Source organism: Balaenoptera ricei, chromosome 17 (genome assembly GCF_028023285.1).
Source record: "Balaenoptera ricei isolate mBalRic1 chromosome 17, mBalRic1.hap2, whole genome shotgun sequence".
Taxonomy (NCBI): Eukaryota; Metazoa; Chordata; class Mammalia; order Artiodactyla; family Balaenopteridae; genus Balaenoptera; species Balaenoptera ricei.
The window spans coordinates 35,403,433-35,419,264 of NC_082655.1; the positions used below are offsets into that span (position 1 = coordinate 35,403,433).

The 15,832-nt window shown below is 42.4% G+C and overlaps 1 protein-coding gene across 3 annotated transcripts in view; it reads right to left on the reverse strand.

Annotated features, from left to right (window-relative positions):
• GRHL2 (grainyhead like transcription factor 2) overlaps positions 1 to 15,832 on the reverse strand; it is a 167,665-nt gene that overhangs the window by 82,310 nt on the left and 69,523 nt on the right. For all 3 annotated transcript variants that reach the window (XM_059902277.1, XM_059902276.1, XM_059902275.1), the window contains exons 5-7: positions 12,048 to 12,103; positions 8,803 to 8,959; positions 5,138 to 5,249 (exon numbers count right to left, since the gene is read on the reverse strand). In XM_059902277.1, coding sequence (XP_059758260.1) covers positions 5,138 to 5,249; positions 8,803 to 8,959; positions 12,048 to 12,103 — 325 coding nt within the window. The remainder of the gene's footprint in view (positions 1 to 5,137; positions 5,250 to 8,802; positions 8,960 to 12,047; positions 12,104 to 15,832) is intronic.

Below are 15,832 nucleotides of genomic sequence, written 5' to 3' on the forward strand. Positions count from 1 at the left end.
GCACAGGGACAACAATCTTTGTGCTGCAGAACGTAAACGTATTTATGACCTGGAATAATTTTGTTTTCCGATGAGCTCACAAGAAAGAACTTGTGAAACTTGGAGAACTCTGCTTGTGTGCTTTGCCAAGCAGCAGAATGCACTTGGGCTGGGGTTGGTTTGTTGTACTTACATCCAGTAAGAGCTAATTGCTAATGTTTCCTTCCCCACCACATAGTTTACAGCCTAATGTACAAGAACCACGTCTCTGAACTGGCTTTTAGAAATATCAGAGCTAGTAGCAGCCAAGAGTCCTACCACCCAGAGTGCAAGATGTTCTCAATGTCCGGAGAGAAAGGCGTAGAGGGAAGAAGAAGGACCTCAATGCAAGGTCAATTCGTGAATGTGTGCAGTCACTCTGCATGTAATCAGGGCCTGATGGGGGCCAAGAACTATCTAGAGGTCAGGATACAAAGACGATAGACAGTGGAGTAAAGACATAGAATACTAAAAAATAAAACAAGGGATGCAAACTCCAGCATTCCTGGGTTTCCATCTTCACTTACCAGGGATTTGACCTTGGGTAAAATTCTTAGCCCCTCACCATCTCAGTTTTTAAACAACAGAGTAAGTTGTTTTCAGGAGGAAGGACAAAATGTTTATGTCTGATGCACACAAAGAGCCCAGTACACAGAAGGCAACAGACACATGGGAGCTTTCATAAGACATAGTTCACTCCTTCGAAAGCCTGCCTCCTGTCACTGTAATAAGAGTTTCATCCATACATTTGTTCATTCATTCATTCACTCATTCATTCATTCACTCATTCATTCCTTCAGGAAATATTTATTGAACACTCACGATGACTTGGGCTCTGTGCTAAGCATTGGGGCTGGAGCAGAGAACAAATCAGACAAGTGCCTGCTCTTACGGGGCTTATTCTGGTAGGAGGGGGCACACAAGAAGAAATAGAAACATATATTCATAATAACATGTTAGGTGAGGATAGGCAGTCTGCAGTAAACTGAAGTTAAGGGAGCTCGAGAGTGATGAGGGTGTGACTTTGGGTAAGGTGATAGGGAAGGTCTCTCTGATAAGGTGACAACAAGCAAAGGCCTCCAAGAAGTGAGGGAACAAGCTGGGCAACATACGAGTATCCACCCAAGGAGGGATGTGACTGGTGCGAGGCAGGAATGGCCTCCCCGGGAATGCCACTCAGCACACGGGAAGCTGGGAGCTGAGGCGCCACGCGCCCTGAGGAACAGCCTCCTTCCCGGGCCCTTAGGCTCTCACTCTCCTTTCCATGTATCCACAGACAGGGCTCCATCGGGGACGCTGAGGGTCCCCTCCCGTCAGGCAGCCGGCACGCAGAGGCTACTCAGAGGATCAAGAGTAAGTGGGAGATGAGGAGTAGCCACAAAGAACAGCCAACAGTCTTATCCAAGGGAGACAGATTTACGTAAGGAAAGATGCAGATTGTTCTCCAGGCATGATTATTTCGGGGTGCAAGAGATGACTGGAGAATCCTTGAGTGTGAGTGCTGAGGGGATGTTGAAGAAGGAAAGACACAAAGAGAGGTTAAGAGCTCCATCGGGCTTCCCCTGGGATGGAGGGAGGGAGGCCGCGTGCCGGAGACAGGGCTGGTTGTCCCAGGCGCCCCTGCAAAGGAGAGGAAAGGATGTGCACACCCACACACACAAAATTGTGTTACGTGTAGTTTGAGGAGTTTGAGGTTCCCCTAAAGCCCACATCCACAGACCCCAAGGACCAAGGTTATGAATGCTTGTTTTAGCAAAAGGGGCCTCATCTCAGTCTCTAACGTGAGCTTCAAGTTCACTACCTGCAGGGCTCAGTTGAACTTGCTGACCACAGTGGCTGGTGGAGGCTTGGGAACTGCAACCTTGGAGCCCTGACTTTAACCTCTAGTTCATGGAGGTTAAGAAAGATAACACATTACATAATTTTGGATTCTTCCTTTTCTTTTGCAGGCTACTAGAAGGTTCTCAACCCCAAATGACAACAGTATAGCATACACACTCTTGGGCCTCCCTACCCCCTCAGCAGCCAAGGTGCAGCCTCACGAACATTCTCTACACTGCCCTGCAGAGTTACTATCGCTGACGGCACACCACACACAGATATATGTGCTGTGGCAGCACCAGCCCCCCTTTCTATTGGAAATGGTGTTAACCACCCACTGGCAGAGGAACAAAGGGCTTGATTATTTTTTTTTTAATCTAGTACAAGAATGAATTAGATGAGATTTTTTGCATATTTCCTAATTCTGTCAGGTTGAGATTAGGGGTAGAGATTGTGGTCTGAAAATTGATTTTCCATTTGAAGCTAAGGGGCTGATTCAATGCCTTGATCTCAGATTCAGAGCAAGTAGCCCAAGTAGCCATGAAACTACTTAGTAAGAGTCACAAATCTCAATGATGAATCGTGTGTGTACATGTGTGCACACACGCATGTGTAAAGGGTTACATGAGGGAGAAAAGGCAGGCAAGAGGTGATAAAGAAAAGAGGTAAGATCTGAAATCCTATGAGACCTGAGAGATCATTCTGGTCTAAGAAAAGTAAACCTTGTAACGACATCAAATTTAAACCAATAGGTATGCCAGTAAAATGCTTGTATTATTTGCCTTATTTGGACCTAGTCCATATTTTTATTTAATTGCTCCTCTCATTTTCTTGGGCAATAATTATAAGGCTAAACTTTTCAAATAAAATAAAATTGTTCCTCTGCTCTGTGCAGATTGGCTGCAAAGCAGGTTATGGCGAGTATCCCCAAACCCTTCGTCCTAGTCAGTCAGTTTTGGGGGTTCAGGGTATGACCTGGGTGAGGAAGATTGTTTTCATCCCAGCTCCTGCACTAATTCCTGCCCTAATTATCTGAGGACAAGTCACTTGGAAAGGTGGGTCAGTGAGCCTCTCTAGACCTCGGCTTCCTAGTTTATTAGCTAAATAAGTCTGACTAGTTTACAGATGTGTATGTGTGGCAGGGGTGGAGGGGGAGGAGTGGTGTAGCCATTTTGCAAGAAAAACCAGCAAGTTAGTTTCAATATGTTCTACAGTGAGTCTCTAACCCTAACCTAGTTACTAACTTCTCTGCCACTGGTCAAGGGGCCCTAGCAAGCGTGAGATGGAAGGTCTGAAAAATCCTTCATTACAATGCGAAAGAAATCAAAGTAAATATCCTTTGAATGTCTCACTAACACCTCTGGTATCCAACACAGTGGAAACCTTCGCTTGGCCTATCCTCACAGGGGCTGTACGCTCTTGGTCTGCAAAACGTGAAAATAAAGCCTATAAATGAGAAATGATTTATTTCTTATGGAAGCAGCATGTAGATAAAGTGTTAAAATTACTTAGAAACACATATACATTAAGTCCCCTACCTTCAAGTTGTGAACTTTCAAAGATTCGAACCTGTGTTCACGTGTGCAATCACGTAGGTTAGCTCACGTGTCTGGCGTACGTTGTCACCTGCGTGTGTCCTCTACAAGTGGTGGTGCTTTTGTGTACTTTACTGTACAGTACTGTACAGAGTACAGTAGTACAGTATCACTGGATCGTTTTTTCAAGAAGGTGGATAGAATTGAATCCAGCAAGGAACCAGAACCTGTGCCATCAGTGTCAGGCGTGAGTGACATTGCAGTTTGCCCTCCGTCTCCTATTGCTGACGATCCTTCAGCTCTACCATCTCCCACCTCCTCTCCTTCCTCCAGTCCGTAACTCTTCTTGCCTGTTCACTCGATGCCAGCCCCTGTATGCCAGCTGTTGTACCATACTACTGTACTTCTCAAGGTACTGTACTGTAAGATTAGAAATGTTTTCTTCGTTTTTTTTGTGTTTGTTTTTATGTATTATTTATGTGAAAAGTATTATAAACCTATTGCAGTACTGTACTATATAGCCAATTGTGCTAGCTGGGTACCTAGGCTAACTTTGGTGGACTTACGAACAAATTGGACTTGCAAACGCGCTCTCGGAAGGGACCTCGTTCATTGGTAGGGGACTTACTGTATTACTGCGTTTTTAAGTAATTTCTAGGTACTTTGAGATCCAATCCCTGACTTCCCCTGCTTTGCTCTGTGTCTCAGAGGTTGATTCCTGCAAAGTGCATGTGCCAGGGTCATGTGCCCTCTGCTTCAGGGTAATGTGGCCAACGGGAAGCCCTGGGGGAGACTGGGAGGCAGGGCGAAGCCAGGGCATCCCCTCTCCCCCTCCCTCTTGGCACTGAGGGGTGTCTCTGGCAGCGAGTCCTCTGAGGTTCTGCCTGCTCCTGGAAAGCTGCTCCCTGTGTGGTCCCAGCTCCTGCGGGCGCCTGTTCCTGCTGGGCAGCTCTCACAACACCCACCACCACTCCCTTTGGTCCTCTGGCCCCCCAGCTAAGAGCGGCAGTCTCCTGCTGTTGGTCCTCTCTGCATTGCCTCATGGTGCCTTCAGCCCTCCCAACTTTGGCAACGAATTCTCTCCATGGAACCACCTGGTGTGGGCTCTGCTTTCCTGGCGGAACTCTGAGTCTTGTCCAGAGGGCTCTAGGTCTCTAAAGAACAGACATCACGTGTAGGAATGTACAGATTCCAGAAAATGCACTTGGCAGGTCCATTCCTTCTCTGCTGCCAGGAAAGCTCTCTCAAACATTGCATTTGCCTGATCACCTAGGACTATTTGCACTAGACATGTGTTTGGATGGAAGGAACATGAGATGGAGAATCAGAGAACGAGAATGCTCTATCTAGTCATGTGACCTTCGCAAGTACCTGAGAACCAAATGAGCTGAGGTTATTCGCGTCACAGGGGGATAAGAGTTCCTCTGGTCTGCCTGCCAATTATTAGGCTCAAACACAAGAGGGCATGGAAATATGTTTTAGAAACTGGCACGGCCGTTGCAAATCTATATCTATTATTATAGGAGACACAGTTGACTTTTATGGAACGAAGAGTGTTTTGCTCTCAGCTTAGCCTGATTTTGACTTCTCAGCCTGATTTGTACTAAATGTACTAACACATAGGAAAAGTGCACAGACTAGTGCCTGGCACATCAGGAGAGTGATGTGGGTCCCAGCTGTGATTTCTGGGCTGGGCTCTCCTCTGCATCATGACAACATGGCGGTTTACCGAAGAGCGTGCAGGGAGGTCAAGGTCAACTTACCGATGTCGAGGACCCTCTGCTTGGCCGTGTGCTGTCGAGAGTGCCAGTACTTCCAGTATTTCAGCTGTTCGTCCCGGTTTTTGTCTTCACTGAAGACCACCATTACCACGCTCTGCAGAGGGGGAGAACCACGGAGCTTACTTTCTGTTCAGCACCTCCTGCTTCACACAGTCTCCAGTTCTAGAAGTTCTACCAGAGATGGGTTGCTGTAATTTCTGTAAATTTGCTTTTCTTGCTTTAGAAAAGCCCAGTAAGCTCAGTTGTATGGTTTGTTTTGTTTTAAAATGGACCTACTTTAAAAAAATGAATGGGAAATGAGAACAGCACATAGTGAAAAAGAATGCTACATCGTTTTTACCATGAATCAAACAAATAGATTATCCAATTTACCAGCAAATTTATTATTTTGTGAGCTGAGTGGGCATACCGAAAAAGATTTTTTTCTTGTATTGGAAACAAGAACATTTTTGAAATTTCATATCCTTAAACATAGAATTTGGTGCTTTTGTAAAGGAGCAAATATCTATTTCTGGCCTAATTAAGTGCCTCTGGCTGGATTAGTGGGAATAATAGAGAAATACTAAAAGATGAGCTCATATTGATGAACGAAGATCTAAGCTACAGATATTTCATAGACCAAAAGCTACAAGGTCAACTATGTTATTTATAAAAATATGTGGATATACTTTTAAAATGAGCATGAGAAACTAACAATGTCTTGTAGAAATAAGAATCCCAAACCGCTTTCACTTCTAAGTTACAGCCTTGTTCAAGTAAATATATGTTAATTCATTGCCATTTATGAGATGCAGGAGGTACCAAAAACAAACAAATAAACAAACCAAAAAATCAAAAAGCAAAATCCCTTTAATTACAGCATGAGGACTACCGTATCCAGGAATACGCTCCCCCCCTCATTCCATATGCAAAATATTTCTTAGACATTTTTCTGCTATTCCAGAAGAATGTTTCAATGACTCTCATTCGTTAATAACTTCTCCTTTGTAGCATTTCACATACTTGTTGTCATCTACCTAATTATTTACAATTATTCAGTCCGTGGCAATGTCTTCCCACTGATGCCTATCTCAGTGAGGGCTGGGACAGTGTCACTCACCGCAGGGGCCCTGGTGCCCGACAAATAAGAGGTACCAAATACATGTTTGCGGCTGTACTGCCAAGTCAAACTCTGGCTTATTCCCAGTGGTATGTAAACATTTGTCACACAAGAAAGCAGATGTTTGTTAGAAAAGCTAGTTTAGAAATATGCATCTGTACTATTTGCATTGACAAGCAGCATGACCCTCAAAGGCATGGAGGAGAGCTGACAAGAAAGGGATCCACTGGCTGGGCTGGTGGAACTCTGGGCTCAGCCTCTCTCCACCCTCCCTCCCCCTTCCGCAGGCTTCTCCATTTATATATAAGAGTTTACTGCCCAGCCTCCTGGTGTTTTTTTCTGTCTGTTCCAAAATAAAAATAACATTTCAGGTAATTTTTTCTAGCACATGACTAAAACGGCATATTCTTGGGATGGAAATGTATTTTTCCACTGGTAAGGAAAAAGGCCGTTTGAAACTGCTAAGCTAAGCTTCGACTCGGGAGGCAACACTGTTCTCAGAAATCAGTGCTAGAAGGTTCCAAGTGCACCCCTCATTTCTCCACACTGCTGGCTCTCCCAGAGCCTGGGAGGAAGAAAGATCCATTCTGAGAAGGGCCATCCTACACTCCAAGGCTGCTAGACTGAAGTCCTTAAGAGAAGGAAGGCTCTTGGTTTTAGGCAAAATGCAACAGAAGGAAATAAAATTTCTCTATTAAATTATTTCCATGATTTCAATGAAAGAAAATTCTTGGAAAAGTCCCTGCACTACAAACTGTTGTCATGGCCTCAGATTACTAACCACGCGTCATCTTTTCAGGACAATGATAGTACTGCTACCAAGGTGTACATGAGTTATACACTTGTCATTTACTAGATTTTTTTTTCTAAAGAATATGTATCCAGTGTCTTCTTACCAGGCATCCACATGTGAGGGTTTAGGATACAAATTCTAGGATATATTTCCAGCGGTGGGTCCCATGCTAAAATCCGTCTGCCTTTCAGGCCTCCATGCTACTCAACACAGTACACTCAGTGGTTAAGAGAGAAGGTTCAGGAGTCTGACTGCTTGGGATATAACCCCGTTCCCTCACATTTGAGCTATGTAACCTTGGCCAGTTGCTAGCTTCTAAAAGGCCAAGTTTCCTCATCTGTAACATTATGAAAGGAATGTCTATTTCATAGGGCTGTTGTTAGTTTCAACGAGTTACTAGATGTACAGTGCGTAACACAGTGCCCAGCACATAGAAGATACACTCAATAAAAATTAGCTGTTATATTGTGGCTCTGGTTGTTGTGATGATGGGGATGATGATTGATGATGACGATGATGCTGCGGCTGACAGCATTCCTCCCCCGTGGCCTTGACCTCAGGGTCGGAACATACCAACTCCTCTGGAGGGCACACTAAGCACTTTTCCACCTGCCACGGGTTCAGCCTCAGGTGGCTCGTTAGCCCCACATCCTCCCTGTCTTTCCCCTCACTCTCAGCTGCCCTGCCTCCTGCCTCCTGCCGCTCCGATCTGGAACTGGGACGGCCTGGGAGGGAGAAAGGCCTGCTGGACAAATGAGCAGCAATTCTTCCTTGTCTTTCTCATGGAAACAAAGCCATAAAACCGGGTTGACTCAAGAAAGCAGCACTGCAATGATTTTACCTAAAGCTAGTAACAGGCAAACCGGCCAGCAGGTGCCCAGACACTCTTTTCTCTTCTACCTCAGGTGTTACCTTTGCCTGGGAATCTGGGTTGGGGTAAACTCACTGGGCTCGGCACAGCACGGCGTTCCTTTCTCAGTATGCAGAAGAAAGAGCTTAGGAGGAGGCAGCTATGGATAAAATAAGGTGGGGTGCACACCACGCACACAGCAGCATAAATCATTTTACAACAGGGCAGGAAACTCCTTCAACCTCTTTTGAGAGCTCTGCTATAATTTGCCTTTTCAGTCGACAGGGATTACCAGTTCCCTCCCTTCTTGGCAGTAGCGAGAATGCCAGAAGCTGGCAGCCTTCCAAGGCAGTTTCATGTCCCACAAATAGAACTAATACTCGTGAATGTGAAAATTCCTCCAAGTCACTCCTGGTAGGGATCATATCATGCCCACCTCTTGACTCCTGAGTAAGCGCCAGGCTGCAGAAGGCTTTTAAGCAAAGCTGCAGAGGACCCAGGGACGCAGAATGAATTGCATCCTCCTTTTCAGAAGAAAGCCCAGCTCTTTCCTGCCCACACATACGTTCTGACTTACAGCTGCTTACTTGAAAACTGCACATCATTTGATTGAAAACAACGACGACAACAACTAGGTAGGTAGCACATAGGCAATGAATGAGGCTGGGAAAATTCCTTGGATACAGTCAGAAAGCATGTTCCAACCACGTCCCTTCCCTGGGGTTTATTAGTTACTGATTAAAATGATAAACTGCAAGCCAATAAGTTCTCTTGCCCCAACTCTCTGACATTTGTTCTAGAATTATTTATTTTGGAATTTTTTCCATGCCCTTCCACAAGGCTGGCAGGTAGTAACTGCTTTCACCTGATCCCTCTGTGCTTTATTGGAGAACTGAGGCCCTTACCCTGACTTTGCTGATGGGGTGTCGGAAGCACTTGTTGTCCCCCGTCTCGCTGAGCGTGATGGCATAGAACTGTCCCTTGTTGAGGTAGGTCATGGGACCCTCCCCCTGCTTCTGACGGAGAGATTTGGTGGCTTCCAGGGTGTATTGAAATGTGCCGCTGTGAACAGAAGACAAATAGTGGTCAGATTCATTCACTTGGACGTTTCTGCCTTCTGGATCAATTTCACATCAATAGCATTTTGTATGAATATTAACCAACGTTTACTCCATTTCAGAGACAAAACACAGCACATGGCAAAAGAGATGAGACCATACCAAAGGTCACTGTTAGTACAGTGCACACAACATGTCTAATAGTGGCCCATAAACCAGATGGTTTAGAAGGGGAGAAAGTCCACAATGTGCCCTTCCACTTGTGCCAGGCGGAGCCAGGGGAGCCTCTGTTAGGTTTTAGTTGGTCCCTGGTAAGGCATGAACTTAAGAATCGCTAAAATTTGTCACTTTCATCCTAGCAAGAAGCCAAATATGTGAATGCTTTTGTTCAATTTATCCGTATACCAACCTTCTTTTGTCTAACCAAGGTGTTGCAAATAGCTACCTCCCACTTTAAAATATTTCAAAATGTAAAAGTCTAGAACTCATTCATTATTGAAATCTATATGGAATCTAGTTCCATAACAGGGAGTGTTTTTTGATTTGGGGGTTTTGTTTTTTAAGCCTGCAAAAGAACTCATGACAGGGTTACTGCTCTAAATCAGGAGCTTGCAAACAATGGTCTGTGGGCCAAAGCCAGCTAGCTGCCTGTTTTTTGTAAATAAAGTTTTACTGGAACACAGCTACACTTGTTTGTTTATGTCTTATCTATGGTTGCTTTCGTGCTGCCACAGCAGGGTTGAGTAGCTGTGACAGAGACTGTGTAGTATGCCAAACCTAAAATACTTAGTATCTAGCCCATTACAGAAAAAAAGTTTGCAGATCCCTGCTCTTAATAATTTCCCTAATATTTTACAAATATAATTTAATTTATAGAATAAAAACACTGATTTTCCCAACTTTGAAGAATATACCCATTGTTTAAAATGAGCAACAGATATGAATCACAATCTTTTTATTTAAGATGCTCATTCAGAATATTTATTTCTGCCACACTGCAGGAGGGCACACAGTGATGATCCAATTACAAATGCTTTGTGTGTTTTCTGAGAATCATCAGAGGCGCTTCACTGGGTCTATCTATTTTTTTAGCTCTTTAATTTCAGTCCGTGAACGGCTGTGTGCAAAAATGACTCAAGTTTGCCTCTTAAAATGATCTGCTTACAAGATTACGGGGGACTCTTGCTTTCTATGTTGAATATTTCTGCAATGTTTGATTTTTTTTAACTTTTATAATGAGAAAGAAATTTGAAGGGCAAAATGATATTCCTCTTACATGATAAAAATCTTAGGCTTAAGCTGATAAACAAAGCAAATTCCAGAATATGTGTCTTAGAATAAGGTGGGAAATAAATCATTCAAGACAGAACCAATTCCACTGTCATTTTGCCTGGAAAAAGCAATTTCAAGATAACCCACTGAATCATAAAGTTTGAGACCTGGACAGGATATAAGGAATCACCTAGACCAGGAGCTTGCAACTAGTCTAGGGCACAGACTGCTTGAAAAACATGAAGAAAGCCGTGAACCCTCTTCCCAGATAAAAGCACATATGAACACTAATGATTTTTAATGTAATTTCAAGGGATTCACATCCCCCAAGCTCATCCACAACACAAGATAAGAACCACTTTCCTCATTTCACAGCTGAGAGACTGAGAAACTTGCTCACTCCTGGGGACAATGACAGCAGCAGAAAGAGACACCAGGTCACATGACTGGTAGGTCGATGCTCTTTTCACTGGCCCGATAGCTGGCTGCAGTGTTATCCGGATTGACAGCATGCAAATTATACATGTATTTCCACGTTTTCGAAGGTGATTTGGAACTTAATCTTCTCTGCCTCTCCTCTACCCTTCACCACCACCGCACACCCAAATTCTGGCTGGGAGAATCTGGAGAGGATGCCTGGGGAGCCTGAGGCTGGAGCAAGTCCCTGAAGGAGCAGGAAGACTTCAAGCAGAAACAGAGAGAGGAGAAGAGGGCCATACACATAAAAGTAAAGGGCCAAGAAATACAGTGCGGGACAAGGTTTACAGTAAAAAGGGACCAGCACATAGAGGGCCCCAACTACCTGCATAAGGAATTTGTGTTTTATTCTGTCTGAAATGGTGAAATCACTGATAAGTTTTGTAAATGGGATGGATTAATTCATCCTTGCCATTCTCTCCAGTCTACAGGCATGATCACGACCAAGGACTTTGAACATGTGGCCCCTCTACCTAGAATGTTCTTAATCCTCCTCCTTTCCCTGGAAAACTCCTGATAATCCATCAAGATCCAGCTCAAATGCTACTTCTTGTAAAGCTTTCCTCTGGCCCCATCCCACTCACACTCCCACACACACCCAGGCCTGCAGGTCATCTCAGCTGTCTGTTTATGTATCTCTGTAGCAGGACTCATCATTTTGCAAATGTATTGCAATTCGTATGACATCACACAGGTCTCCTGCAAAAGTCTATGGGCCTCTTTTAAGGACAGGTTATAACTTATCCTCAATCCCTATCTCATTGCTGGAAGATGGAAGGCACCAAAGTCTGTGATAGCTAGTAGGTAGAAATGTCCAAAGTGGAACGGAAGGGAAAAGAAAGTGCTGGCAGGGCAACCTGTTATGTTGCAACAGCTCAGGAGCATATGCACAAGAGTAAATTGGAAGAGACAGGACAAGTAGAATAGGACATTCAGCACTTGGCAAATGCCATGAACGTGTAGCAGGAAGGCAAGCACCTTGCACCTCTGGAGTGTGTGGCTGGGAGGATGGCATCATTAGGCACAACAAGAAATAAAAGTGGAAGAACAGATGCGAAAGAAGTGAAGAAGGAAGGAAAGAAGAGGAAAAGACATGTGCATGCTGTGCCGGAGGCCCAAGTGTCTGAGGTTTAGAGGAACACCTAAGAAGGGACGTCTAGCAGCAAAAGGACAAAGGAAGGGTACAGGTAGGTCTCAGAAAATTGATCAAGACTGGAAATAATAATTTAGAAGTCATTGTGTAGAGAAAAGAATTTGCTTTTAAAGGTGTAAAAGTATAACTTGACGATACATTTAAACAGTTATCAGTTCATCAGTTTCTAGGGGCATGTCCTGTAACCTACCTTGATGTCTGGTCATACATGTACTCCTCAGCCCCAACTGAAGCACTCCGAAATTTCTGCAAAATTTAAGAGTCATCAAAATTAAAACAAATAGGTGAGTCATTATGCAGAAAAAAAAAAAGTGACAAATGTATCCAAACTGTTTTATCCTCATTTTAGAAAGGAAAATTATACATTTTTTTGGTATTATGTTTTCAACTACAGTGAAAATAGTTACCATTTGTGTATAGAACTTGCATACCACATGCACACTGAGAATTACATTCAACAGAAAATGCATTTATGCTTTTATTCACATGTCCACATTGACATGTCCACAGGTGTTCCTAAATTGTCTCCAGGTACTGGAAACTGTTTCCTCAAACATGTAAACATCTCTTCCATTTTCTTATCTCCAACACTTATTCCAAAAGCCACAAATTCTGAGTTAACGGAATACTCATTACAGAGAAGCCACATAGCGTATCATAAAGCAGTATTCAGAGTTTTGGGAGCATAGTTTTTGGAGCAAGACTGTCTAAAGTCAAGTTCTAGGGTCAAGTTCTAGCTCTTTTACCTGCTGCCTATGTAGACTGAGGCAAGTGCCATATTTTCTTCACCTGTAAAATGCCTACTTAATAGTGATGAGAAGAATTAAATGCATTAGCAGAGATAAAGTACTACAAAGAGTTCCTGGAACGTGGTGAGCTCTATCTATGTGTATTAAATTCTGTTCTATACTCAGGCAAAATTGTGAAACTGAAGTTTACACTGACATTTTTTTCTTCCAACAACAACAACAACAAAAATTCTGTTCTATAGCAATCACTTGATCGTATTCAATGCCCTTCTCTAAGATCTTCATTATCACAACAGTGTTAAAAGCAATTTTGCTGAGGGAAATTCTAAGTCTTAGTATTACATGTGAAAAGGCTTGGGTCCACAGACATTCAGTTGTTGTATATTTAGCGCAAGTAGGATGCACTTTGCTACATTTTAGAAGCTTCTCAAAAGTAGATGCACCAAAAGCCCTAACACTTGATCCTAAAGTGAATATAATAGAATATTGATGAAAAAGCACTTGGTGGACCACACAGATCTGGACCTTCCACTGTGGCCTTTTTTCTAGTGTCTCTTTCTAAGAACAACCATCTTGCCTTTCATTTCTCTGCCATAAACTTCCATTCTTTGACAAGTAATTCAAAGATTTCCTTCTCAGGAAAGGGTTACTCACAGCTATTTTCCAAATTTCCTTCACAATCTCTAACCACCATCACTTGAATGCAGTGTGCCCTTACATCACACTTTATATGTACATACATAGGATCTTTCTTTTTATCCAGTCTTATAAATTCCGTGGATCCGAGAAGACAGTTTGCCCTTCAAAGTTTACCCAAACGCAGCCCAGGGGCATTTGACAAATATTTGTTAACTAGTTTATTAATCATGACAGAGACTCAAAGATACAGATTTGTGTTTCTTTTGCAATCAGTCAACCAATCAACAAGGCATTAAATGGAAATATCCTGGGGCTTCAGCATCTGACTGGTGCCAAGAGACAGAGAGAAAATATATAAGGCACTTTCTTTGCCTCAAAGATATAAAAATTGGTTGAGGAGGTGAGTAAATTCATACGAAAAATGACAACAACTAAAGAAACTGAAATACAGCAAATGACTAGATATGAAGGTCTATGTTAAAGCATTCATCCATTCATTCATTTATTCAGGTGTCATGACTGGAAAAGTACAGAATGAACATTACCAGGAAAGGAAGATCAGCAAAATTCTGGAAAGATTTTATGGCTATTGTGAACTTTGCTTTGACAAAGTTTGCTTTGACAAATATATTCTTAATATATTTAAGAATTAGGAAATTTTGGAGTAGGAGGGTAGCATGATGAAAAGAGCATTTAAGGAAGTGACTCCAAGACAGAGAAGATGCATTTCCAAGGTCTTCTTTGAAGGAATATGTGGTAACCTGTAACAACACATGGTGAACCAGTATTAATAAGCATGGCCCTGAATGAGCTCCTTGTCCATGCCATAGCACTCTGCGGCCTGAGGATAGGCTTCTTTACTAAAACATATTGGACTGATACATTCTAGGGTTCTAATTTCCCAGGGGATGTAAGAAGATGTGATATACTACAACTCTTCAGACTCAAAGAGACTGTCAACTATGGGCTAACAAATAAAAACTCTTAATCCAATAATATGAGCATGTAAACAAGAACTATGAAAAAATTAAAATAGTTCATATATTACTGACATGGATATTACTTTTTCCTAGTTTAAACATTTATCCTTAATTCTGTTACATTATCTTTATAATTAAAAAAAGAATTAAATGTATAGTCTACCTGGAAAACATCACAATCCTTTATGATGGCTCTAAATGATTGCTGATACGGCCAAAGGGAGAGAGGCCTTTAAAAAAAAAAAAAAATATATATATATATATATATATATTTATCCTACAGTAAAACTGTAGCCTACCCTCACCCTTGGCATTTGCACTGTTCTGTACAAGGCTGCTTGTTTTTTTTGTTGTTGTCAAAGTCTAATAAACAGGAGAGACTGTCATGCTTATGCATGAAATAGAATTTAGTCAAATAAAAAATTTTGGTTAAAAAAAAAAAAAGAGAATTAGAACCAAAACACTCAGGCCATTCTGACTACAATTACCAAGTTTCCACAACTATTTGGAAACATTTTAATATAATTTGTAGGACACCAAAAGGCAGGCAGGCAGCCAACATCACCATACCTTGCTGTGACTTGATGCAGTGCATCTACACATTTCTTAATCATTTGGCCTGAGAAAAACGGTAGCAAAGGAAGTATGGTAACATATATTTTCTAGATTATCCTTAAAGGACTTTAGACATCAAGGAATATTAGAATGTTATATTTAAATTTTCAATATTAGAATTCTAGTTTTTTCCTTGGGTGGAAGGAAAGAGACATCTGCTAAGAATCTACTACAAAAAGACAATGATTCTTTAACAGTGGTAAAATCAGATATAGCTAAATAATTCCATGTCTTTGATCAGCCACCAATTTTTTAGGTCTTATGATTCATTTATTCATTCATCCACTCTTTCAATAAATATTTGCTGAGCATCTACTTTGCATCAGACACCGTGCTAGGTGCTATGGATACCATAGTGAACAAAAAGAGAAGCAGTTCCTGCTGTCATGAAGCTTCCGATCTAGTAGATGAAAAATATTAGTCAAATAATCATTAATTTAAAAATGTACAAACTGTGTGCAAGCACTCTAAGGAAGAGCAACAGAGCTCTAGGAGAGCACATCACCACCGAGAAAGTAAAAATCAGTCCCACTGACAATCAGCCTTGATGGTTCTAACAGAATGTCCTGCTTCCAATAGCACACAGACAAGGCCAACAGAAGATAAGCAATGCTCCCTACAGACCCCCAGAAGACAACAACACAGCTACAAAAGTGAGTAACATCCCCCCTTCTGCGGGATTGATGCTTTCTTGACAAAGATATCCTCAGCCCTGCTTTGTTCATCCCATCTCCTGAACAATGACGACTGAGGTACCCAGTTTCTAGACTGCCCCAACGTCTTGACATACGAAATCCAGAGCTGGTTGTCACTTCCATGATCTCTTCTTGACTCATCCAGAACAAGCCCAAACACTATCAAGAGCTCCTCCCAACTCTCTCTTACTGAGTTGTCCCTAAGGGTCCCCTGCGGAAGCAGGCTAAATAAATGTAACTTTGACTACAGATGTGTTCATGGTAGTCTTTGGCTGGTGGACTTAGATACAAAGAAAA